General features: G+C 40.5%; 1 protein-coding gene across 6 annotated transcripts in view; it reads left to right on the top strand.

Moving 5' to 3' along the window:
- The window catches only part of LOC122630800 (semaphorin-2A-like), a 362,656-nt gene that overhangs the window by 173,214 nt on the left and 168,953 nt on the right, over nucleotides 1-20,489 (top strand). For all 6 annotated transcript variants that reach the window (XM_043815729.1, XM_043815731.1, XM_043815728.1 and 3 more), the window contains one exon: nucleotides 8,127-8,262. In XM_043815729.1, coding sequence (XP_043671664.1) covers nucleotides 8,127-8,262 — 136 coding nt within the window. The remainder of the gene's footprint in view (nucleotides 1-8,126; nucleotides 8,263-20,489) is intronic.

The raw sequence follows: 20,489 nt of genomic DNA, 5'->3' as shown, positions 1-20,489 counted from the left end.
TCTCTCTCTCTCCCTCTTAGCTTCTCTCTCTTTCACTATTTCTATCTTCCGTTTCTCTTATTAGTTACCGTTCTTCATATTAAAGTTCTCAAGACGTTCATACATAAATTCTGCTTTTCTTCCTCTACTTGAGACTTCCCTTTCCCTCCGTCGTCCCTTCCGACTCACAGAAAATTCTCCCGAGAGCGAGAAGATTGGAAGTCGGAACTGTAATTATTTTTCTTTCCGCGATCCTTTTGAATGTCTCTTTATGACGAAAGTGCTCTCATCGTTACCACCACTATCCTTTCTCTTTATAAAAATGTCTTGGCTTTTTGTAATTAGAAACGTTGAGATAAGTCGATGTAGGGAGTACTACGGAAACGTTGGTCGAAGGTTCGCGTTTAATTCAACACACAATTTTCAGAAGTTGATTAACGATTGTACCACGAGGTAATTTGGAAATTTCATTCTATGTGTCACAAAGGAAAAGTTTGGCCGTGGCGATGGCCAGATGTCTTTGCTACAAATGGCACCGAAACTTTCGGACAATTGAAATTAATTGTTACACTTTCGGGAATCGTTGAAATATTTCACAAACGTTTGTTACAATTTCACCTACATATATTTCGTACGATTTCTTTCGATCGAACGTTGATTAACCATCGTTAATTAATTATCGATATTTAAACTAATCGATATTTTCGTTTTTTGTTCTTCTCTTCTTTTATTTTTGTATTTTTTTTAATTTTTAATGGACACGGGAAATGACGTAACAACAACGTTAATACGCCGAAAGAAAATATGTATACGCGGTCGTCTCGAAAAAAAAGTTTACTAGCAATCGAAGCGTATCCTTTTAATTAAGTAAATTTAATTTTTCGATTTCGAAAACCACCGACACGCGTTTGTTGCGAACGAGTGCGGTGTGCTTCGCGTCAATTTTCGTATAATTGAAAACGTTTGTTCTAATTCGGTATAATAACGCGAACGCGAGGCCGAATCCATTATCGCGTATCGACGGGTCGACGAGCGAAACGTGCAACGTTTACTGCCGCAGAAAGGAAGACACATGGTACGCGTTTAGTACGCGTTCGGAAATTTTATTGGTTTGCACGTTCCATTAAACCTAGAAAATTTCTCCAAGGTATTTGTCATCGAAGAACTTATTCGACTATCGTAAACGTTTCAATAAAAAAAAATAATTGCACAACGCTTGCGAATAAAAATAGCGTGACAGTGGCTGCTTAAAATATTGTTTAACGAAAAAATATTAGAACGCGTCCGGGAGTAAGAGAGTAAGAGAGACAGAGATATAGAGTATTCAAAGAGAGTAGTCCGCCTAAATCCGTGGCCGGAGTTGTTACTGGAATTTTCACGGTGGATCTAACGCGCGTCGAGGTGGTTAAACTCACCCCCGGCATCAGCACTACCACCAGTACCTATCTACCTACCTACCTACCTATCTACCTTCTACCACTTCTACCACTACCACTATTACTACTACTACGACTATCTCACCATCACCATCACCAACGCCAGTACCGTCGTCATCCTCGCAGCTGTCGTAGGCGTGTGCTCTTACCCTGCAGCGTCAAAGGGCCAACGGCATTTTCAGTTTTCAGCCATGCACAACGACGTGATAATCGAGTGTACTACGCTTTTAGCATTAATGGACAAGTACGCGGCTCGGCCCTGTTCTAGAAGAGATGACTGCGCGAAGAAGAAGGATACAAAGAGCGAGAGCAAGAGTGTGTGTGTGTGTGTGTGTGTGTGTGTGTGTGTGTGTGAGAGAGAGAGAGAGAGAGAGAGAGAGAGAGAGAGAGAGATGGAAGATAAACGAGCGACGAAGTGAGATACTGAGAGTGAAAATAGAATGAGAAGAAGAGAGAGAGAGAGAGAGAGAGAACACGTGCTATGCCTCTACTATCACTACCACTACGGACAATCGCGTGATAACCGAATTACTTGCTACATTGCGTTCGCCAACATGGCGATGTGATTTTGCGAGAAGGAAGCAACGTGAAGTAAAGGGATGGCAAGTATGAAAGAGAAAGAGAGAGTAGGAGAACGCCGACAAATGCGCTGTCTCGTCTGGTGGTACGTGCAGCGCACCCTTCACCTTCGTTCTCTTTCGCACGTAAATCGTCTGCCAAAGGTGTCGGCAGTGCCATTCTCCTCTCACCTTCTCTCGTTGCCGACCTTCGACCTTCGAAAATCGTATTATCACTTCGCGGTCTTCGCTCGTGTAATCTACGGCTTGGATAATTTTCATGTCTCGTTTGTCTTTTTATCGAAAAATTATTATCTGCAATATATTTATCTATTCCATTAGATTTTAGTATCTCTTTCTTTTTTCTTTTTTTGTAAATACGAGAAATTAAATTCGTAAAGTCGATTTGTTGCAATAAAATGGTTTTTTTTTTCTTTTTTTCAACGATCGCGTTTACGCTTACTCATCCGGTTACTTTTCTTTCTTTCTTTCTTTCTTTCTTTCTTTCTTTCTCTCTTTCTTTCCTTTCTTTTCTTTTCTCTTTCTTTTTTTTTTTTTTAATCTCTCCATTCTCCACGAAAAAAAAAGGTTTCGGTGAAGAGGGTATAGAGTACATTTAGAAAAGCAGAAGGTCTAGGAAAGAAAAAGCAAACTCCCCCGTTTTCTTCGAACTTTGACCACACCCCTGCCCACGGCTCATTAGCCGAAAAGCTACGCTCTCTTCTAAGCCAACCCCCATACCCACCCCTCTGATTTCGATGAAACAGAATCTCCCTTCGAGAGGAGGGTACGCGAGCTCGTTTAACGACGTCGTCGTAGTCGTCGTAGTCATCGTCGTAGTCGTCGTAGTCGTTCACTACTGCAAAATCCCTGCCGCACGGAGTGTCTGTTTGCACGAAAAACGAGAACAAGCTATCCTGCGTCGTCCTAATCACAGAGAGGTTGTGACAGCCAGAGCCTACGAGGCCAGAAGAAGAAGGGAGAATAAAAAGAACGCTAATAGCTTCGGCAAACATTTATCTTTATTTTCAACGATACATTTCTCTTTTCTTCTTCGAAAAAAACAACTCTTTTTCTTTTCCTTTAATACAACAACTAATTATATTTATGCACGTAATAATTACGTTCGTATGTAGGTGTGATCAAAAAAAAAAAAAAAACAAAAGGAAGAAGAAAAAGAAGAAACAAACGAAAACAAAAAGTACACCCTTCCGAAAGGAAACAAATTTTCTTTACGAAAAATATTTGTTTAAAATATATTTAACAATTAAGAGAACTTTAATATTCAAACAATAATATAACATTCTCGTATATTCGAGCCTAGCTAACGCGAAACAGCTTCTCGTAAAGCGCATCCTCTCAGTCTAGACTCATATTTAAGGATAGACTCAGCTTCACCCTCTCTTCTTCTTCTTCTTCTTCTTATTCTTTTCTCTATCTCTCTCTCTCTCTCTCTCTCTCTCTCTTCTTCCTCCATTTTCTTTCCCTCGCGAGGTTAGTGCCTCAGACGCGCAAGCAGGTGGCTTTTAGAAACTTCAAAGGGTCTTTCAAACCGCACGTTGTGCCTCCACGATCCTTTCTACATCGGCGTCCGCACGAAGCGAACTCTCGCTACCTCGTGTGAGTAGGTATATAAGCGAGAGCTATACGCCGCCATGGAAAACCACGAGACTCGGAAACCACCATCGTACGTACCTAGCCCCAGTGTAGTGTAGGGTAACTCTACCTAGTTGTATTTCTTCTTCTTTTTTATTTCTTTCTTTTTGTTTCCTTTTTTTTTCTTTTCTTCTTCTCCTTCTTTCTCTAGTTTTTTCTTTTTTTCTTCTTCGGAAAAAAAGTGGAAAAGATCTCGGACGTTAAGGGTTGCGTCTTGCTCGAGCAAACGATCTCTTATCTCTTACAACATTTTCTTCCAACGACGATCCACTTCGAAAGTATGAACTTCTCTAATATTAAAATATAATTTTCGTAATGCATATTAAACATTTCGAACGGATCAAATTTCCATGGAGTAGAAAAATGTTTGAAAAGATCGATCGTTGAGAATATTTTATTATATTCTAATTTGATAATATAAAAATGTAATGAATTATTCATTGTATAAAACTCTTAAAGAATTCTGCTTTTGTTTTTTCTTTTTTTTATTTCCTTAAGTGAAAACGATTGAAATAGGATTGGTACAGTAGGATTTTTCAACGCGGTTAAGTGCTAATACAAAGATCGTTCCGGAGAAGTAGAAAAGTATTTGAACGGAAGGTTGCTCGTTCCACGTGAATTTAGCAAAGTCCGAGCTTCCTATAGGGGTGCTTGAAATGGCCATCAAAGTGGAGCACCGATGCCTTTTCGCTTGCTCGTTGCAATTGTGCTAACGAGACGCATCCGATACCGTTCTCTATTCTTTTCTCTTTTTATCCTTTTCTTTCTTTCTTTCTTTCTTTCTTTCTTTCTTTTTTCTTTCTTTCTTTCTTTCTTTCTTTCTTTCTTTCTTTCTCTCTCCTTCTTTCCTTTCTTTTTACTTTTCTTTTCTAACCGTCTACGCTTCGAACGGAAAAGTATCGTAAAAGAAGGCAGAGTAGGATGATTGGAAACGCCCGTGCACTGCGAAAAAGTAAGCCACTTGCGAGTTCGTCGAAGCGTGCCTCGATTCAATCGAATTTTCGTATTATCAAGACGATTCTAGACGGTGAATTAGCCGTTGTAAAGATGGGATCGAATTAAATAAAAATCGTTCGATATGTTGTTCCACGTTTCTCAATTTCAACAATTTCTCGTCAATTATTTTTCGATAAATTTCCTCGATTTATTCGATAAATTTAATGAATCTCGATCGATCACGCCTCGGTAATATCATTAACGATAGAAATGCGTTTGTCCGGGAAATGAATTCGGTCAAGTCCGAATTTCGTCTTTCTCCCCCATTTTAATTTGGCCCCAAACGACGACTTTGACTCTCTTTCGAGTCGATCCTGATTCGAAGGAACCTCTTGGATTTCAATTTCACTTGGAAGAATCCCCCTCGAGTTTGGCGAGTATAGAAATGCGGGATGAGAGGAACTCCACGAGTGCACTCTACGCTCAAGGACGCTCAGGATCAATATTTATAATCTTGATTCTAGACGGCCAAGGGTCTACAGAGTCCGTGCCTGAATCCTCTGAACGAGACTCGAGCCACCCCCTCCGCCCTTCGTAATCCTCTCTCTCTCTCTCTCTCTCTCTCTCTCGCATTGATACTCGCATACACACGTATATACGCACACAAAGACACACGAGAGTTTTAGTCTTGTTTTTGAATGTTGTCTATTCACCGTTTATTACAAACCCCGTCGAAACTTTTAACGAAGCAAAACAGTTCTCCATCGGGGGTTGCGGTAAACATTTGCAAATATTATGACTAATAATTCTTATAGAGTCCTTTCCGATAGTCTACAAATATGTGTATATCCTACGTACGTTTACTCGAGGGTAATGATAATCGTTCTGGAGTTGAAATTCTTCTAATTATCGCTTGAGAAGCATAAGTCTCTTTCTCGAAAAGTAGCTCGATCTCATCGATCTTCGATGGAGAGCAATGCGCTCTCCGTTGAGAAGTCGGATTTCGAAGTAAAGAAGATGAACGAGGAAGAGAGTTAGCGAAAGCCGCTAATTTGACTCAAGGATCCCGGATTAGTCGAAGATCACCAGAGGGTTTTAGTTAGGCCTTTCGTCCTTTCATCTCTCTCTCTCTCTCTCTCTCTCCGACGATTCTCCCACCCTCTCTTTCTCTTTCTCTCCTTCCACCCCCTCTAAATCGGTTTAATCGAGCTCTAGTTAACTTCGTTAGCGCTAATGCCCGTCGCAATGTGGTTAAGTGGCCATCGCTGCCTCGAGCGATTCTGCCTCCTCGGACATCGAATCCTTTGCCAATTACTTTGCTACCGTCCAAGTTCACTAATTCGATTAATAAATTAGTATGGATATTGCGTTCGCCTGTAAACGATGTTACGTTCGCTCCAACTTTTCGTTTGAAAACGATTTCACGTATCTCGTCTTATCCCAGAGAAATCTAAAGAAATATCTACTTGGGGACTTGCGAGCTCATTCGAGTTCGACAGAGACTCTAATGTACCACTAATTGTATCAAATAACGACGAATTAAGAATCACACGTATTTTTTATAACGTTGTAATCATTAATTGAAATCAACGAATTATCTCGTACCATACTATATAATATATAATCCAAATAGTGAGAAGCTTAAAAGGAATCATTGCTATATAGGAAGATACGAAAATAACGTCCCGCTCAAATGGAAGACGGTTGGAATCATTGAAGCGAGACTCAGAGTAGTAGTTTCTCGGCTTATGCTTGGAGTAACTTCCGCGTAAATTACAGTTCCACGAACGAGTATCCTAGAAATGGCGGCTTGGTGCGCGAAGCTGGACTGATTAAGCGGATCGCCTTGGTACGGCTTGCGAAGTGCATACTCCTATCTCTCTCACACTCTAGTACTCTCCAAAGAGCGTTCTCGAATACCGACAACATCGAATCTTGGACCGACGGCTTAGAGGAATGCTAAGCATATTCTCTCTGCCTAGCTCTGTCTACCTCTGTCTAGCTCTGTGGTCCTTTCTCTGTACGTCTTCGAACGACCTCGAACGTTCTCCGTTTCCTCTCCTTCAACTCCTTCAACTCCTTTAACTTCATCTATCTCTATCTCTCTCGATCTCTCTCGAAGCTTAAGTAATTTCACCCCTTGTAACCTCCAACTAATTACTTTGGCCCGAATCGACGACAAGTTGCATCAACGCGCGGTTTACACTCGACCTGCATTCTCCTAGTCGATTATCATATTCTCCAATTTTCCAAGTAATGGATAATAATAAAAAAAAATTTTATATATATATATATATATACACCCTTTCATATCATTTTCAGTTTAAATCGAAAGAGAAAAGAAGAAAAAGACTTTTTCCAATTACACCAAGCAGATTCGTATTAAACGTTGAAAAGAATCGTGTATACGGTATCGTTTAATATCTGCTAGTAAGATCGAAAAAGAAAGAGAAAGAGAGTGTATTACACGTTCGTATCTTAGGTGAAGAGAACTTTTGATTTACGACCGAGAACCGGTCCAATAGCAGCAACAGCAGCCAAGGCTTTACCACTAAAACACGAAACTTTCTCGAGGACCGAGAACGCTCTATTAGTATCATTCGTTATTTTGTTTCTCTTTTCCTTCCATATTTCTCTTTCTCTCTTTCTCTCTCTCTCTCTCTCTCTCTCTCTCTCTCTCTCTTTCTCTTTTTCTCTTCTGTTGGAAACTATGAAAGAGGAAGCTCTGCAGTTCCTTCGCAGAAAGGCCGAGCAAACTCGAAGGATATCCGGCAAAGAAGAGAAACAGAGAAAGAGAAAGAGAGAGAGAGAAAGAGAGAGAGAAAGAAAGAGAAAGAAAGAGAGAGAGAGAAAGAAGAAACCAAGACAGTTTTTCGTCGTGGAAAACTGGTTATTGATACTGCTGCACAAAGTTCTCGGCAAGTTTCCGAGAAGAGCTCGAAACTCTCCCTCTCTCTCTCTTTCTCTTTTTCTGTTTCTCTCTCTCTCTCTCTCTTTTTTCTTCCTCTCTTTCTCTCTCTTTCTCTCTCACTGTTTCTTTCTCTCTTCGTTCGAGCACACCACGATAAAAACATATTTGCTCCAGCCGATGTTAACAACCACCTTTTCCTTTTCTACCCTCTCTCACCCTTACACTCTACCACAACTATACTCGTAACGTTTGTCATTATAACTCGCACGTTTCTATACCATATCAGACAAACTTTTCGGCGAGCTTTGCCTTTTCCCTCTTTGGTAGTATTGGTAATACGATGACACGTGCAATTTTTACACCCAGTGCGTTTTAACTTTTACGAAAGTCCTTCGAATACGTTGGATGGCTCGAGAAGCAATCGTTTGGCTTTGATCGAGAGGAAAAGCGAGAGCGATTGGAGTGCCGATAAAAATTTGAAAAAGGAAGGAAAAGGATGGAAAGTGAAATTAGTTTTACTTTCTTTCGCTTCTTCGATTTATTCAATATGATAAAAGTCAAAACGTTTTTTTAGCAAACGTGCTTACAAAATTCTACGCCATTGATCTTTGCAAGATCACGTATTGACTTTGTTATTTTGTTTCCTTACAGCGGATAAGCAGTAATACGATGGAGCTTCTTTCGAGCGATAAAACGTGTCCCAGAACGATGTTCAACCTATTCTGCTTCGTTCTTTTCTTCGTTGGTGCGGTATCGGCTGGTGGGACGTTGGAAAAACTTCACGAAGGTGAGTTTATCCTATAATTAAATCTTATTTTAAAAAGGGAATGTAAAGAAAAAAAAAAAGTCTGAAATCAGTTCTCGTTTTGTTATTTCAGTCAAACGATAAGATAAACATTTCGAATCTTCAAAACGATCGTTGATTATATCAGAGACTTTATTAAGAACTTGGAAAAGTCCGATCTAAGTCGAGTGGGGTTATCTCATCTGCACTCGACGTCCCTTTTACAACGCGTTGCTTCTGACACGGTAGTAGAAAGGAAAGAATCTCATTTTAAATCTTTCGCATTCTGGCGTTACGGAGTAACGCTACGAGTTAAAATTAAATTATGTTAAGTCAATCCTTGGTATGCTTTACGCAAATATAATAACACACACGGAGTATTATTTTTATTTCAATGAAAAAAGATTAAAACCATACTCGTTTATTTATAATCACATTCGTGCGCATATATATATATATATACATACGCATCACGCACGTTATCTTCGTTCGTTGTTTCTCTTATTGTCTCGCGATTACGATGGCGCAAACGCGGGAAAGCGTTAACGAGAAGGAAAGGGAAAGGAAAAAGAAAGAGAGAGAGAGAGAGAAAGAGAGACACAGAGACAGACAGAAAACGTAGCATATGATTTAACCATAAATTCGATCTGCATAACAAGGCGACGTACGGGCCCCTCATGAATAAAGTCACTCGTATTTCTGTATTAATCACGGTCCGTCACACCTCGCGGAACAATGAGTTTAGGTATTCTCCGAGCCGCACCTATTCTTTCTCTTCGCACCCTGGCCCACCCCTCGCCCTTGTCTCTTCGTCTTTGTTCTATCCACGCTTCAACCCTCTTCCACTACTCGTCTTCATCGTTCGTCTCTCCCCGTTTCATTTTCTTTTCTTTTGCTCCACTCATTTTAACGAACTACGTTGAATTTTATAATTTTCTCTGGTAAATTCCTTTATCGGAAATCGTGCGTATTCGCGTTCGCCTTCAAATTTTTTTCCCTTTTTTCCTTTGTTTCCTTTTGTTTTCTAAGCGCGGTGATGAAGAAAATAAAAAAAGAGGAAAAGAGGGGAAAAAAAAAGAAAAGGAAAGAAAAGAAAAGACGATCGAATTATCTATCTACTTAATTAAAAGTAATTGATTCTAAAGACGTCAGAAAATAGCACGATTTAAACGTAACCGAAGTAGATTCACCGAGATTTCCAGTAAACTATTTATCGCGGTTGCAGTAGGTAGCCTCATAGATAGAGTATCTACATCAGCTTTCCGGTCGATAGTCCTCTGTCTCTCTTTTCTTTTCCTTCCATCTTTCAACTCTCCGACTCTTTCTCTGTTGCTCTCATTGCACATATGGGGAAAGAGAGAAGGAGAGAAAAAGAGAGAGAGAGAGAGAGAGAGAGAGAGAGAGAGTCGTCGTTCTTGCTTCCTCTTCTACATCCGCTTTGCACGTCTTCCTTTCTCTCTCTCTCTCTCTCTCTCTCTCTCTCTCTTCCTCGCTTTATCTACATAGCTCTGTCTCTCTTCTTCTTTTTTTTTTCATTCTGTAGAAGTCAGTAAGCTACGCTACAACTTCCGACCGAATAAGCATCGCTTCCGCTTCCGACGATGTAGCCTTTGACGTAACGTGCACGTTCTGTACTTTGTGCAACTCGACTTCGTTCTCTCTCTCTCTCTCTCTTTATTCCTTGTCGACATAGTTCTTGTATTCTCTCTCGTTTTCTCTCTCATAAAGAAGCAATGACCATTCCGTCTCCCATTCTCCGTTTTCTCTACTCTCATCTTCTTTCTGTATTCTCTTCTCTTCGTCTTTCAGGATTACTCGTAGAAATCGTTGGAGAGGTTCCTTTGGATCCTCCTCCTTTCTACTATCGTCAAACTTAAAGGATCGATTCTAGTTCGAATTCGCGTTCAAGAGTCCGCGAATTCTGAGTGAATTCAACCGTGTAACATCGCATAAGATTAGTTCCCTATGAGATATTTCAACGAGTTTGAATGAGATCTTTTTTCGAGCGTATCAATTTTCGAGGAAAAAGATTATCGTGGTAAATGTATATGTAATAATCTATTGCGTAAAACAACGGAGATAAATTATAGGGATCAAGAAAAATCGTGACTCATCAAATGGACTTGATATTTCTTTCTTCCCGTTCTGAGGGAGAAATAAGTGTGATTCTTTTTGCTCGCTAATACACACTCACACACAAGCATATACACGCGAAATCATCTCTCATACATTCGGATAGAAACATGTGTATATATATATATATATATATATATATATAAATATGTATATGTACGAGTTCGCATCCGGTACGAGCTTTGTTCCTCTCTGTACGCGTTCCACGCTTTCGCCGATCCCGCTTCCGGTTTCCGGCAGACTTCCGCCTTGGTGGCGTCCATGAAAAATTGCATTCGTCCGTCTCCGACTGCCGAAACGTTTCTCTCACGGTTGCGTTGACGGAGACACGATGAAGTCGGCTCCTTTCTGACGTCCCTTCCTTCTTCTTCTTCTTCTTCTTCTTCTTCTTCTTCTTCTTCTTCTTTCTTTTCTTCTTTCTTCTTTCTTTCTTCTTTCTTCTATTTTTTTTTCTTTCTCGAAGACTGTTCGCATCCATCATCCGCGTGGAATCCAAATCTCTGCATTTCTTGAAATCTTCGTTCACCTATTTGAATTCTGTCGTCCTTTCAATGCCGGATTTTCCTCGTCATTTTCCTTCGTTCAATTTTATTCCTTGTATTCGTTTTAACATGCTTTTATACATGTTAAAAAAGAAAAAAAAAGAGGAAAACGGAAAGAAAGAAAGAAAAAATACAAAAAAAAATATATATATATATATAACAAGTATATTTATCGCTCGTAACGATAATTAGTTTTCGTTAGACTTTGATATTAATTATCGTTTATAATTTCAAAAAAATACGTATTATATTACATAGACAAAGTTTAATTCTACTTGGCTCAGGTGCATCTCGACAAGCGATCGAATTTTCGAGTTTGCTTTCGCTTTATCGTTGCGACTTACGTTTACGACTCGTCGCGGTTCACGACCTCGTGGAGGATGAGAGGGAGATCGTGGATGCACTTCGGAAGTATTCTAATGAAACTTCACGAGATAATGGGTATGTAAAAATGATTTATATCGGTGGCGGTCATTTATGGTTAATCGATCGAATAAACTCGTATTTGCTTGCATGCTGAGCGTGAAAGAAAAAAGAAAAAAAGAAAAGGAAAGAAGAAGAATAGAAGAAGAAGAAAAAGTCAAAATAAAAGATTCCTCTCATTCGTCTAAACTCCTCTATTTAAAATGCGATAAAGTATGCTTCTTAGATATTCCTTCTCCTTTTAATTCTAATAACCGAAGAAAATGAGATCTCCGATGTAATTGTCTTGATCTTAAATCAATCCATTCGAAGGAATTACGAAAGACGTTTCGTGTAAAAGCGTTCGATCGGTTTAAGAACGAATAAAGAACAAAGTTGAGTTTCAAGAGAACGAACGAGAGAAGAAGAGAGAGAAAGAGAGAGAAAGAGAGATCTGGAATGCATTGAAAAAGGAAAGAAACAAAGACGAGAAAGAGAAGAGAAGAGAAGAGAAGAGAAGAGAAGAGAAGAGAAGAGAAGAGAAGAGAAGAGAAGAGAAAGGAAAAGGAGAAGGAGAAGGAAAAGGAAGGGTAGAAGGGCTCGATACGAAGTGTCTCGAACGATCTAGTTATGCAGCCTCTCCGTACTCCTGTTGTTCTCGGTGATTGGAAATCGCTTTTGTCGTTAAGCCAAATCGCGCTTCTAGATTGCCTCGTTACCTCGAGCTATTCTGGACACCTAGGTGTCGGTGGACCGAAAAGAGAGAGAGAGAGAGAGACAGAGAGAGAGAGAGAGAGAGAGAGATAGGTAGATAGATAGGAAGATTGAGAGATAGAGAGAGATAGAAGAGCGTTGCTAAGCCGGCTACGCGTTGCGACAGGGCCTCGTCCAATTATCAGTATCAACGGAGCTCAAAGCAAGAGCGGCACCCTTTATCCGAGGCCCCCGCTAATTGCCGGAGACATGCCATTCTCAGTACCTTTGTTTGTCCTCAAACTGCGAAATCACGAAACGTTTTGGCTCGTTGCAACCTCGTCGAATTCATTTCGATTATCTTGAAAAAAAGTTGTAAGATAATATCGCTCCAACAATTTTTAATTTCATCCGATTCGTCGTGTAATGTTTTTATCTTTTCTTTTTCTTTTTCTTTTTCTTTTTCTTTTCTTCAGGCAAACTTTATCCCAAATGTAAATTGACCGTATCGAGCGTACTATTTAAAATATAAAGAGTTTCCTTTCGTTACGTACGTTATGTACGAGATTGATCGGTGACTAGCCTGCAGCGTTCAAAGAGAGAGAGAGAGAGAGAGAGAGAGAGAGAATTACGGGTCAAGCAAGGAGTGAGAAGAATAGGCGAGTTTTCGGCTACGTTTTCGTGAACCCTTTTACGTGACGCGACACATCGGGCCCATTGGCATAATGAAGAAACTTGGCGAGAGGAAAGTCGAGCGAGAGATGGAGGAAGAAGTAGAATAAGAAGAAAAAACAAATGAAGGGAAAGAGGATTCGAAGTTTCTGGTAACCTCGCGACGGCGAAGAACGATGGTTGGAGCGTAGAAATGCACGAGAAAGAGAAAGAAAGAGAAGAGAGAGAGAGAGAGAGAGAGAGAAAGATGGAGAAAAGTTAGGAAATTCGTTGAAGCGACGCCAAGACCGACGTAAGGACAAAGAAGGCACAAAATGGCGGACCGAGTCACGTTTGTCTTGCAGTTCTTACCGGCCTGGTCTCGCTTACTTTTTTCTTCTCTCTCTCTCTCTCTCTCTCTCTCTCTCTCTCTCTCTCTCTCACTCTCTTTCTTCCTTTTACTCCCACCAGCAGCACTCCCTCAGTCACCGTTTGTTCTTTTGATTCTTTCCAGTCACTTCACCGCCACCGTCGACGCCACCATCGCCGCCATCGCCGTACGCTTGGCGTCGTCGACTCCCAAAGTATCCCCTGGAATCCTACTGGAAAAGTTTGGTTATTTAATTTCCTTCTGCGGTCTGCGGCCATAGCCTTCCTGTCCCTCTCATTCTTTCCCTTTCCTTTTTTTCTTTTTTTTTTCTCTGCTACTTTTTCTTCCATCCAACTGACCTATCCTTGTGTCTTTCCATTCCTTTCTCTATCTCCTTCTCTCTCTCTTTCTTTCTTCCTCTCTTTCTCTCCCTCTCTTTCCTTCTTTTCCCCTTACTTACGAGAACCCAAGAAACAGCCATTTTCTTCTTTCTCTCACCTAACACGTACTATTCTTCTTCCTGATCTTCTTCTTGATTTTCTCGCAGTCTTATTTGAGTTACGACCGTAACTCGATGTGAGAGTATACTAAGTTCTATTCTTTCAATGTAGGAGACATCGATAGGATGATTACTCTGGGGAAGTTAAAATAGAGTTCATCTCAGGAATAAATCCTTTTTGATCATGAAATGGGAGTCTCTTAAAAATCACATTAGTCATATATCAGAATATTCAATTTAAATATATGATATTTCAATTGAATATTCCTTACTCGATGAAAAAAGAATTAACTTGACCACGATCATCAGAATTCTCGAAAAGGAAAAGAAGGAGAATCAACATATTTGAGTAATTCGTTATAGGATGGTCTCAAGCCTCGAATATTTCAAGTTTGAAAAGGTTTTCCTAATATGGATGAAGATCTCTATCTTTTCATTTTTCCTATTATTTCTCTTTCTTTCTTCCTGTATTTAATTCATTCATCTAACAAAACAGATTCAGCTTTTTCATTGCGCCATTGAATCGTCGCGCTATCCAAACGAATCTTTTCGAGTAAGGGTCCACGAATGAACGTTCCCTGGATATTCGATGTACGTTCTGTCTTGCATCTAGCCAGAAAAAGAAAAAGAGAGAGAGAGAGAGAGAAAGAGAGGGAACAGTACGAGCAACTGTTATCCATGAGTCCGCGAATATTCTCTTTCTCTCTCACACACACACTTTACACGTGAATGCAGTATGTGTATGTGTGTATATATATATATATATGTATACATATATTCGGTCATACACGAACGCGTATACATATAGAAGCGGCCGGCGTATAATTCAGTTTTACTCTGAAACGACTCATTTATATGCGTTCGTTTGATTGAATCTCTCCCGCATGCTCGAGGCACCCTCTCCTTTCATTTCTCTCTCTTTCTCTCTCTCTCTCTCTTTCTCTCTTCCTCGTCAACGCCAACGCGGTTAGCTGTTTCAATTTCCCCTCGCCGCACAAAACTGAAAGGCGTACCAGTCTGTTCTCTCTCCCTCTCTCTCTCTCTCTCTCTCTCTCTCTCTCTCTCTCTTTCTATTTCCATCTCTGTCTCTCTTCTATGCAATCTTCCGTTCACCTCTCTATCTGCTTTCCTCCGTAACGCTTTTCGATGAATGCTTCGTCCACGTACGACCATCCTCGTTATTGTCGTCCACGACGTAGTTTTCGAGCTCATCGCATCGGATACGTCACTGGAGTCCCGCCGAAAGCAACCAATTCGTGGCACGTGTTTTTTTTTTTATTTCTTTCTTTTTTGCATTCACTTCTCTCGCTTAGGGCTGACACTTTGGTTCAAACCCCGACCGATATCGTTGAAATGTTTTCGAATGCGGAATTCATAGATGTCGGAGAGAATTGTTGGTGAGAGAACGAGAAAAAAAATTACTGACATTTATAATAAAAATATATTACCGACAGAATCGATAAATTAGACGAATCATGTACCTACTAGCAAAACTAAGAGTTCATAAATGAAAATTCAAGAAGGCGCCGTTTGGTAGCTAATTTATGACTAAAGAGAGACAGAGAAAAGAGACAGCAGAGGGTGTAAGGCATGATTGATTATGCCAGATGAGAACGAGGTACGTTAGCAAAGGGAGAAAAGGGATTCACGCTGGACCAAATCGAGACGAGTCTATCTCTCTCTCTCTCTCTCTCTCTCTCTCTCTCTCTCTCTCTCTCTCTCTCTCTCTCTCTTTCTGTCTTTCTCAACCGCATAACTTTCCCGACGCAAGGTGGTTGCTACGAGATAGACAATTAGATATCCACCCTTCGTTTTCATTCGCGGGATTCATGAATATCTCTGCGTTCCTTTCGTTTGCGTAATGTCGGGATTGTCTGCAGTAGACGAACCGTGGACCGGAAGATGGAAATCACTCTTCCTTTTTGCCAGCCACCAAAAGATCTTCGAGGGCTTTTTTTTTATGTCACGAACATTGAAACGTTTCGATTCAACGAGTTTATTTAATCGCGATCGTTCTGATTTCTCTACGACTTTTACAACATTGTCGAAATTTAAATGAAAGCCAAGTCAAACAAAACGCGTATTCGTCTTTGGATCAACAGAACTGATTAACGATGACCTTTTCAAGAATGGTTGACTAACGATACGCACTACTAATTAACCTTGCTTGTTCGATAATTATGGATGTTGATACGCGTGTAAACGCGTATCGATAAGTGTATTCTCATCTCTATGGAATATATGTAATGACGTGCGTTGTCATATTATTAGACGGCTCATATTCACGTATGATCAAATTTTGATTCGTTCCCGTTAGCAGTAAATCTCGATGATGCGAACCGATCGTGATCGGGAAACCAGACTGATTTGATTAGACGTGCCATTCTTAAATCGTTATGACTATCTATGTACATCGGTCATATCGTTTTGCCGCAGGTAATTATAATGTAATTATACAATGTAATTCGTGTAAATTTCGATGACAGCTGCAACGAGGTGAAACGTATCTTATCGTTAACAACCGTAACATTACATTATCTATAATTTCAGAAATTATTTTTTATATCTTCGCAAACTTTACCAAACCATTGGTAAGATAATAAGATCGTTTATCATTGCATCTCTTTCGATAAAAATCACTTTTCCAATATCTTTCTTTTTACCGTTTCTGTTTTCGTCTTTTTTTTTTTACTTTTTTTTATTTTTTCACATTTTGTTTCTTTTTAATGAGAAAAATCAAAGCGGTCGAAATAACGATAGAATTTCGGATCGACGAGACAACGAACGATATAGTCCGTGCGATCGATCGCGTTTTCAAGTGGACGCCAACTGTAATCACTCGTAATGCAGATGGTGAACCGTACCAGGCGAGATCGAAGCATCGACAATCAGCTATATAATTAGAGGCCTCGCCCATCGATTAAACTGCATTCACTTTGAGTGATATATATTCGAGTCGCTTCTCGAACTGCTCCTCTCCTCTCTCTCTCTCTCTCTCTCTCTCTCTCTCTCTTTCGCACGACTAGCAATCGTCGACCTTTGCTAAACGCTGCTTAATGTTCCCTTTAACACGATTACGATAGCACGATTCTGTCGAGAATCAATCGTGATTATTGAAGAGAGATCTAAAAAAAAAAAATACGAATGGGAAGGATACTCTCGAAAAATTAATTCATTTTTATCAACAACGAACGATATCGTAAGACATTTATTTATTTATTAGAGCAATTAAAATGATTAACGATCAATGGATTCTTGTGTTTTTCAAGATCGGATAATATTTTATCACGTTCTGCAGTTCGTTAGTGGAACGAAATGCGATCGATCGTACGATCGATACGATCGTAATGGATTGCCACCTCTGGGATGTTCAGCCGCAACTCTTCCCACGGATACCAACGCGTCAGTCATCGAAAATGGAAAATCAACACGGGAGTGATCCTGCGCGCGTGAACGAAATTATCGACGTTCTCTGTCCCCCTCTTCTCTCTTTCTCATTCTCTTTCTCTCTCTTTCCCTCATTCCCTTTCTCTTTTTCTCTTTTTCTCGATCGCGCTCGTTTGACGTTTCCGTTTGTGCCGGCTGTCTCATTATATTCATCATATTCATCGCCGGTGCATTGATTCGCGAAATGCATGTCAATAAAAGTGGCGCTTTTGTTGAAAAGACACGAGAAAAATCGGATAAACGAATCATATCAGGATCGACGTTTCAAACGTTTAAATGGCCAGCTACATTGTAGCCAGTATCGCCGATGTTATGTTTTATAATCAATGATATCTTATATCAGAGGTTGGCTAACGGATCGATATTGTTTTTTACCATGTCACTCTTCATCGAAATTTTCCATTTTTTCTCCATTTACACGAGCTTCCTTCGAAGTCTATTTATAGCCAAGTGACTATCCATCTCTTTTAAAAATCCTCTGGTACGTCACCTGCTCGATTACTGTCATCTTTTATAGTAAGAGACATGACAGAAGCTCGTTCGTAGCGGTCACGTACGAGATGGGAGAAAAGAGAAGAATAGAAAGAGAAAGAAAGAGAGAGAGAGAGAGAGAAAGAGAGAAGGAATAGTGAAGGTTTGGGTGAACCTAAAAGGAGAGAGAAAGAGAGAGAGGAACGAAGCCAACCGCCGTTTAATCCGACTAACACATTCGCATGTACACAGATTATTTCTATCTCCATCCCTCTCCATCGGCTCCCGTGAAATTTTTTCCACGCTATCATTATTCGTCGACATCGTTGATCGTTGGCAAACGGGGACGATGTATCGGCAGCTGGTGCCGTCGAGCACACGTCGCTCTAACGCGTTACCTTCGCCTTCCATGACGTTGTTTAATACGCCCGGGTGACCGTAAAGCTCTCGATGTTTCTCACGAAATGCGAGCTAAGAGGGCCCCTAGATGTTCATTACTAAAGAATGTTTTACAAGAGAAATCTATCCCCTCTAAATTTTATTTTCCCTTGGAGATCATAAATTTCGATCTCGTTGCCGATTGAGTCGTCATTTTACATCATTTACAGTTCATTCCTTTTCACGTTGTTCGTTTCAATGAGTTCCCTTAGCGAGCAGTTAGAATGTCTTCTTTGTATTATAATACACCAGACATGTTGGGGTATGTCTGGCAGCAAAACGATTTTGGTTGGCCCTAAAAAGAGAGAGACAGAGAGAAAGAGAAAGAGAGAGGAAGATAGAAGAAGGGAAAGGGATCGTTGGGACGTTCCAGGTGTCGATATAAGCGTCGAGAGGCTTGTGTTCGTCATCAAAGTGGCTCCCGTGGTCCCACTCCTGTATCCGCTTACCAATAGAGAAAGAAAGAGCGAGTGAGAACGAAAGAGAGAGAGAGAGAAAGTGGCGACATCGATGTCACGACGGTGGCAGCAACGGCGGGAGCCCTCGTTAAGGCAAAAACGCGCGAGATGATGGATGGATGCTAAATTGCATTAATTAAATCCAGCGTGACACCCTCGGAAGGCCCGGGACACTGCGGAGGCTTGGTATCACTCGGCTCGTAACGTCGCCGCTACGGCTTGTCTCTGTGATCGAGGCGTGAGCCGTTTAACGGGGTGTGGGTCACTTTGATGATTACACCCCCTAGCTTACCACTCTCTACTCCTCTCCTCACCCCCGAAGTACTTCGACGAACGAGCTTCCTTATCCAGAAGCTCTTCGACCCGTGTACCGTCACGTGAAGCGAGAGAGAACGAGACTGAACGTGTGAGCAAGAGAGAGAGAGAGAGAGAGAGTATTAGAATGTGCATGTGTATAGTCCAGAACGACAGCCTCTGAACATCGAGTTGGTTGCTCTGCTCCTTCTACAAAGAGCTTCAGACGCTTTCTCTCTCTCTCTCTCTCTCTCTCTCTATCTCTCTCAAAGACGCCTCAACTAACGGCAAAGTATTTCGCAGATTAGTCCGGAATTCGAGTTCCAAAAGAGCAGCATCGCTCTAAACTCTTCGTGGTATTGTTCCAGATGTTCTCTTCGATCTGTGATCTTCTACTTCGGTGCAGTTACATTTATGTTCCTCTTGACGTGCACTCACGCATGACTTAGGATGTTACCACAGACGAATTCACATTCATCAAACATCTATATCAACGAGAACACTCGATAATTTTTTTTTTTTCTATCGCTTGTTATATGTCGTCATTACGCTTGAGTTTACTGTGATCGTTAAATCAAATTCCTTCTTAACGAGCTGTCGTCTTTTCTCCAGTGGCTCGTAAACCGAACAGGAAAATTCTAAGATTCTTTTGGAAGGGCTTGTTAAGAATGTTGGTAAATCGCTACGATTCGGTGCTTCACTTCCTTTGTGTAGGAAGATAATACTCTTTTCACGTACGTAGTTTCGTTTCTCTTTTCCTTTCTTCTTCTTCTTCTTCTTCTTCTACATTTTTTTTCTTTTTCTTTCTTTTTCTTCTCTTTTTTCTTTTTCCTTTTTTTCTTCGAGGTTTCATCGGACGAAAGGAATATTTTTTTCGTAGACATACGTCCTTTTTCCTTCGTCTGCGCAAGAAAGATAGGGAGTGTAACAAGAAGGCCGAGAAAGGGAGGATTAGAGGGTAGAAAATCCTTGGAAAGCGAGACGTTGTTGCACTGCTCGAAAATTCCTTTCGAAAAGTGTCCCGGAATCCAGATGTGTTTTAGCAATGGCGATCAGCGACGATCTCAATGCTTGGATATACCATGCGTTTCGCGAATAATTACAAGACGCTGTTAGATATTAAAATACGATTTTTAATCAAAAGTGATTATTAATACTGTTGTATTTTTCGATCGAGATTAGAAGAATCGAATTTGGAAGAAAATTGTTAGAAGATAAAACGTCCACAAATTTAATATTTTTCATTTTATTTACTTTCTTTTTATTTTTCCTTTTCTCCTCTTTCTTTTTGATCAGCCGGCTATATTTAACACTCGAAGCGTGTTAAAAGGATTTCGGAATGTTTCCCGAATCGCAGCTTCAAATATAGAAATATATTTCTAAACGACGGGAAAGGGAAACTACTAAATCGGGAAACACGAAAGGAATTTCGTTCGCGTTTCTACCGCAGTATGTTGTTGATCTTCGGGACGACAAATATTTTTCATTCGTTTGTACGAAAAAAGGTGTGAAAGAGGAAAGAGAGAGAGAGAGAGAGATGAAAGAGTATCCTCAAAAAACCGAATGGCGCCTTCGAAGCAACGAAGCGTGCTTTGGAAAGCTTCGCGGCTTCAGAGGTTGCGCGCGTGTAAAAAAAAAGAGAGAGAGAGAAGAAAAGAAAAGAAGAGAAGAGAAGAGAAGAGAAGAGAAGAGAAGAGAAGAAAAGAGAAGAGAATCTCAGCGAAGTACCTCCCGCGGAATAAGAGGATAATGTGGACTCGATTTGACGTTCCTGAATATTTAATATCCCGCGAAAGCCTTCTCATCGTTCGCTTTTTATGACAGCCCAGACG

The sequence above is a fragment of the Vespula pensylvanica genome, chromosome 7 (assembly GCF_014466175.1).
Source record: "Vespula pensylvanica isolate Volc-1 chromosome 7, ASM1446617v1, whole genome shotgun sequence".
Classification (NCBI taxonomy): Eukaryota; Metazoa; Arthropoda; class Insecta; order Hymenoptera; family Vespidae; genus Vespula; species Vespula pensylvanica.
Note: the sequence above shows the minus strand (reverse complement) of the source record. Positions and strands in the feature narration are given on the sequence as shown.